General features: G+C 48.4%; 1 protein-coding gene across 4 annotated transcripts in view; it reads right to left on the reverse strand.

The window, feature by feature from the left end:
* The window catches only part of Bcl2l11 (BCL2 like 11), a 38089-nt gene extending 32627 nt beyond the window's left edge, over positions 1 to 5462 (reverse strand). For 2 of the 4 annotated variants that reach the window (XM_090336388.1, XM_090336387.1), the window contains exons 1-3: positions 5140 to 5462; positions 4146 to 4282; positions 3876 to 3965 (exon numbers count right to left, since the gene is read on the reverse strand). In XM_090336388.1, coding sequence (XP_090192514.1) covers positions 3876 to 3965; positions 4146 to 4282; positions 5140 to 5408 — 496 coding nt within the window. In that variant the 5' untranslated portion in view covers positions 5409 to 5462. Of the gene's footprint in view, positions 1 to 3875; positions 4283 to 5139 lie in introns of all 4 variants that reach the window. The other 2 variants (XM_090336386.1, XM_090336385.1) reach the window with 1 other exon arrangement.
* Positions 5463 to 6000: the final 538 nt, after the last annotated feature.

Consider the following 6000-nt stretch of genomic DNA (forward strand, 5'->3'; position numbering starts at 1 on the left):
AAAGAGTCTCACAGACTTTTCTGCCAGGCCAGCATGGAACCAAGATCCTCAGATCTCAGACTCTGGAGTAGTTAGAATGACAGGCAATGAGTCACTGATGCCCAACTCTACTTTCTTTTTTCATGCAATACAGCTTCAAAATCCAGAGTGTGTGGCCCATCTGGATTTGAAATAGTCCTGGGCTCAACTCACAGGCCTAATACCTACAATGACACATGACATGGCTGGAACCTAATAATCTGAGCTATACAAGAGTCAAGAATCAGGTCCTCAACATGCTACCTGGCTATGCTAAAGTTCTGTTTTTACTCAATTAAAAATTCCTTTGAAAGGGAGTGCTGGGATGTCACTCTCAACAAATATGGCCCTGGGTCCAATCCCCAGCACACTAAAAAAAAAAAAAAAAGTTGTGGAAAAGCTAATCTGTAGAGCTCTACTGACTTTCAAGCCTTCTGGGTTCCTCTTCAGTCAAGCACTTCATTGGGGTCAACAGTACCCCCTGCCTCCCACAGGAAGCTCTTCATGGAAAGAAGAGGCCAATTATCAGCAGCTACAGAAGTATCCACAGGATGTTGAAGGGTTTAAAGAGCATTAACTCTGCCACACTGAGGAAACAGGTTTAAGTAACACAGTCTGCTGGTTGTGGATACTCATGCATGCTCTTAGTTCATATTCATTCATATTCTCTCTCCCTCCCCACCCTCTCTTTTTGTTATTGCTTGTACTGGGGCTTGAGCCATAGCTCCACTCTTGCTTTTGGCTGGTTAACTGGAGGGAAGAGCCTCATAGACTTTCCTACCTGTGCTGGCCCCAAACCAGGACCCTCAGATCTTAGCCTCCTGAGTAGCTAGGATTACAGGCATGAGCCAAGGGTGCCCAGCTTCTTTGCTTATTTTTATTTTATTTTTTATTATTAAGGTAATGTATAGAGGGGTTACAGTTACATTCACCAGATAGTAGGTGCATTACTTCTCACACATTAATACCCCTACTTATGTTTTTGTCCCCATTTCCTTCCCCCCACCCCCTCCCAATCACCTTGTAGTTTCCCTTTCCCTTTCCTATTTCAAATAAACAAACATGTACAATATGCCAGGTAACAAAGTCAGACACAGTATCAATCTGAGATTAAGCAAAGGGCAACAAAAGAGAAGAGAAATAACATAGTACATTAAGAACAACAATCATGCATGATAAAGCTCTTGTTTCCATATCCTAGAGATCCTTTCAGTTAGTCTCATCCCATATGGCCTTATGTATCTAGGTTTTGAGCTATTGTAATCCTTTGCCAGGAGAGTCCTAGATACGTACTAATTATTAGTACATACCTAATCATTGAGCCTATGTTCCTTTTCTTATTTCTCATTGTACTGACTACTTCAGAGTAAGAATGCATCTAGGACTTAATATTTAATTTGCATGAAAAAAATATACTGCATAAAAACACTCAGGAGAAAATGAACTCACTAAACCAACAACATACCGTCTAGCTCCAAGTTTTTATTAAAATATCATTACTCAAGTTAATCCTCCCAGAGCGTATACAAACTAAAATGGTATTGAAGTATGTCTCTATGTTCTCACAATAAAGACAAAATTCTTTCAACCTGTCTTCTGAAAAATCAGATATATGGAACATAACACCTAACTGTTAGCATCCTCACAAACCTTTACTTCCATCAAAATAAAGACAGAAGACAACACCTGAAGGCTCCTCATTCTCTACCTCAAGTAACTGAGCAGAAAGCTATTTTGTGGTTGAATAAACACTGATCAACTTAGCATAGTGGTCTTGAGGCACTTAGGTAAGACTGAGAATAGGCAGGAAAAGTACTTAGTGACTACAAAAATTACAGATTTAAATCATCAAGTTAATAACCTCGCATTTGACAGTCTTCTTACCATCTTCCTCTCTCCCCAAAGAAATGTCTAAAACCTCAATGCTGAAGACTTATCTTGGTAAACAAACTCATTAAAAGTCATCATTTCATCCCATGCATTAAACTCTTAAGTTATCACACTAGTCTACAGAAGTAGAGGAAAGTGGATATCACCTCAGGATCCGACATTTTACTTAGCAGGTATAACTAGTAACTTTGTTTAGTAACGTAGACTATGATCTTGAAAGTTCTGAACCTGTCATTGCATCTCAACTAACGGTACTTACATTATAATTTATAATTAGCTTGCTAAATAATACTCACATTCATATCAGCGTTCATGTCTACCTGTTTATTAGAAAATGCATTAACATACCCAGTGTTCCCAGCTACTAAGAAAGAAGAAAGAACTTCCACACTTGAGGCCCTCACCTGCTGAAACCACTGCATAGGCCAGCAATGTAAACCTACAACAGCTTCCAAGAGAGTGGTGAAATATACAGGTTTTAAACATGCATACCACAAAGCTCTGTTAACTCGGCAAGAATGTGGTAGGTTCACATCTTCAGTGGCCTATTTCACAGGCAGCACCAAGAACTTGTAAGTCTAAATTGAGTTTGGGAGTAGTAACATGGGCTGTAACTAAAGTAACAGCAATAATAAAATTTCCAGCTTCTTTCAGTAAAGAGGAACACTACTATCTCCTAGTAGTCAGCAGATATGCAGCCAACATATATAACTCATTGGTTTCCCAGAAGTGTCCAACCTGCCAAGGAACAACCCCTATAAAGTTCTTCCCATGCCTGTAATATGTGAATCCACCTTCCTAACTGACCTCTCAGAAGGTGGTGAGGGCACAGATTTACAAACAAATAGAAGATTTGTCATTGTACTCAAAATGCAGGTGTTTAGGCTAATGACTTTTGTTTCAGTGACCCTACAGTAGGCTAGGTGTGATCTGAATCTTGGAATTTACACTGATCTCCTAACTGATAACACAGCTAATCTCCTTTCATTTTATGTATACAGGGTAGGCTAATCCGGACAGATGCCAAAGGTGACTAGTGGAATTATCAAAATACGAGCCCTTTCTAGTAGGGGAGAAATAACACAGTTGAAGCAATACACAGACCCATCCTATCACCAGGGATACCAGAAAGGTACACACTCAGGGGTCACAAACTAGAGCCCTGAGAGTCTCAACAAGCCTGCAGATGTTTCAGACTAGTGTATCTAATGTTTAGGGATCTAAATTTGTTGCCAATGCTTACAAGTCAAGATATTTGCCCTCAAAATTTGCATTGTAGTAAAGGAATGTCTACATTCAAAGACCCCATGCCCCTGGCCACCAACACGAACAAATGCTCTCCCAATCACCCACCATCTCTCCTGGGCTCCTTCCCTAGTGGTAGGCTCCCTCCACAATTACTATGGGCATATATGGGTGTGTAAACTTGCCACTCCTAGTTCAGATCCAATACTACCTTTAATCTCTGAAATAATAATAATAATAAAACTATAATCTAATCATTAGCATTATGTCCAAACATTCTGAGTGGATAAAGCCAAAGAGAAATGTGAATAAAAGAAAAACCATTTTTCTGATTCTGTGTTGGTGATGCCTGCAGGAGCCATTTCATTTCCCAAATGTCATCTCTACAAATAATTAACTTGGTCATCTCTTTCTTCACACTCCTAGTTATGTTACTAAGCTGTTTTCTGTAACTGTCCAGTCCCTTTCAAACACAATGTTGTTAATATGTAACACACAGTGGTTAATACAATTTGCCAGGAGGATATGTTTCACCTTGAATGCTAGACATTCAAGCTGATGTTTGATAGTGATGCTATAAAGTTCGGGATTTAAAAAAAAAAAAATCACACATCCTTCATTCCCACCAGAACACAGTATAAATCACTGGAAGGATTGTAAAAGACTCTAAATGTTCCGCACAGCCTTGAAACGTTCATGCATGTGCAGAGGCCACTGCTTACCCATTGCGCTGAGATAATGGTTGAAGGCCTGGCAGGGAGGACTTGGGGTTTGTGTTGATTTGTCACAGCTCATGGGTGCCGGGCTCCTGTCTGTGTCAAAAGAGAAATACCCACTGGAGGATCGAGACAGCAGGGAAGATCTTCTCACAAAGATGAAAAGCGGGGATCTGGTAGCAAAAGGGCCAGGGCTGGCCGGTGGGGCCAGCGGGCCCTGTGGGCTGCCGTGGGGGCAGCGGTCCCCTTCGCCTTCAGGACTGCCTTCCGGATTACCTTGTGGCTCTGTCTGTAAGGAGGTAGGGGCCCCAGGCCTGAGCTGCGGAGGCCTCTCAGCAGGCTGCAACTGTCCACCTTCTCGGTCACACTCAGAACTTACATCGGAAGGTTGCTTTGCCATTTGGTCTTTTTTTCTAGGGGTAAAATAAAAAGGAAAAAAAAAAACTTTATCTTCAGCAAAATAATTATAACCAATCAACTTTCACCTATTCACTAAAGAGTCTCCAATGAAGCCCAAATACTTCGTGATATTGTTTTATTTCTCTGACAAATATAAAATTAAAAATGCACCCCAAATAGCAAAGGGTGTGCGTGTGTGTGTGTGTGGTGGAGAGATGGACCTAAACTTGTGAACACCAAAAAAACACCAAGAACTCAGCATGTCAGTTGCTCGGCAGGCTAGTGCTCTCTATCTCTAGGACACAAACGTGCACACACGGGTGCAGACCAGCAGCCTGCTTGGAGTCTCTCTGAACGTTCTTTTGCTTGAACCAAATCAGAAATTCCCAGCGGGCTCTGACTTCCCGGGCTGGGACGGCGCGGGAGCACAGCCCCGGCGCGGCCTCCGCGCCCCGCGGGCGGCTGGCCCCAGTTCCCGCTCCGGCCCGGTTCCCCGCTTCGGCCCCATTGTTTGCCGAAAATGCTGAGGGCAGCAAGTCTGGGAAGGCTTGGCAGCGGCCGTCCGCCGTAGTAAGTGCGTCACAATAGAGTTTGTAACTCGGCTAGCGCAGCTCCGCCCGATCGGGCGCTCTCCGCCCGCCGCGCTCCCTCCCGCTCCCACCGCGCGGCGCTCTGTGCCGCACGCCACTCCTCCGAGGTGCCGCGGCGCGGTGGGATGCTCACTCCCTCCCCACGGGGGGCCCCCCGAGCCGAAGCCCACGGACACTTCTGCATGCACGGTGCCACCGGTTCCCGACCCCGCCGTCCTCCTCCTGCAGCCCCCGCACCCCTCACCTCCCGCCCCTCCTCGGGCAATCACTACGAAACTCACGTCTGCCCCTTCCCTTCCGTGCGCAGCGTCCCGGCCCGGGCCCCGCGGTGACCGACACGCGATCTGCGCCGACCCGGCACCCCCAGGTCGTCACCACTCAGGCAGCGTGGGGCACAAAGCTCAGCACCAGGCTTCGGAGCCCTCCGGGCAGCGCCGAGAGCGCGCCTTCCCGCCCGCCCGCCGCCACGCTCCGCCGGGCAGCCCAGGGCTTCGAGCGCCGCGCCTCTGGCCCGCGCTGAGCCGGCCGCCGCCGCCGCCGCCGGGAACATCCTCCGCCTCCTCCCGCTCCTCCCCTTGCGCACTGCGCCCGCCGCGGCCGGCACCGCCGGCCTCCCCGCGCAGCTGGCGCCCGGTGCCCGCGCTCCCAATTGGCCCGTGCGCAGTCGCTCGGTGCCGCAGCCAATGGGCAGCGGCGACGGGGGCGGCGCCTGCGGGTCAGGCAGCCAAAGGCGAGGCGATTGTTGACAAACTCGCCTTCCAGCTCCGCTCGGGCCGCGGCGGCCACGGCCTCCGAGCAGGGATCGGGGGCCGGGCTGCCCGCCCCGCCCCTGTGCTGGAGACGCCGCGCGCGCTGCCGCAGTTCCCGCCGCCCCTGGCCAGCAGATCACCTGTAGACAAAGCGGGACTTGAGGTCTTCCCCGGACCAGCTGGGCGGTCATCACACTCGTCCGGGTCGGTCTAGTTGACGACCTCAAGGGCTGCCCTAGTCTCGGCTGCAGCACCTAGCCGAGTGCAGCAACTTCATCCTAGCCACCCCCCTCCAACTGCCGCGGGTTCGCACCAAATCGGAACGACAATCCCCGGCCGGCCACAAGTGCACACACCCAGCTCTCGCTCCCCAGTGTCCCGCCGGCCCTGCGC

Source organism: Megascapheus bottae, chromosome 7 (assembly GCF_031878675.1).
Source record: "Megascapheus bottae isolate mThoBot1 chromosome 7, mThoBot2.hap1, whole genome shotgun sequence".
Lineage (NCBI taxonomy): Eukaryota > Metazoa > Chordata > Mammalia > Rodentia > Geomyidae > Megascapheus > Megascapheus bottae.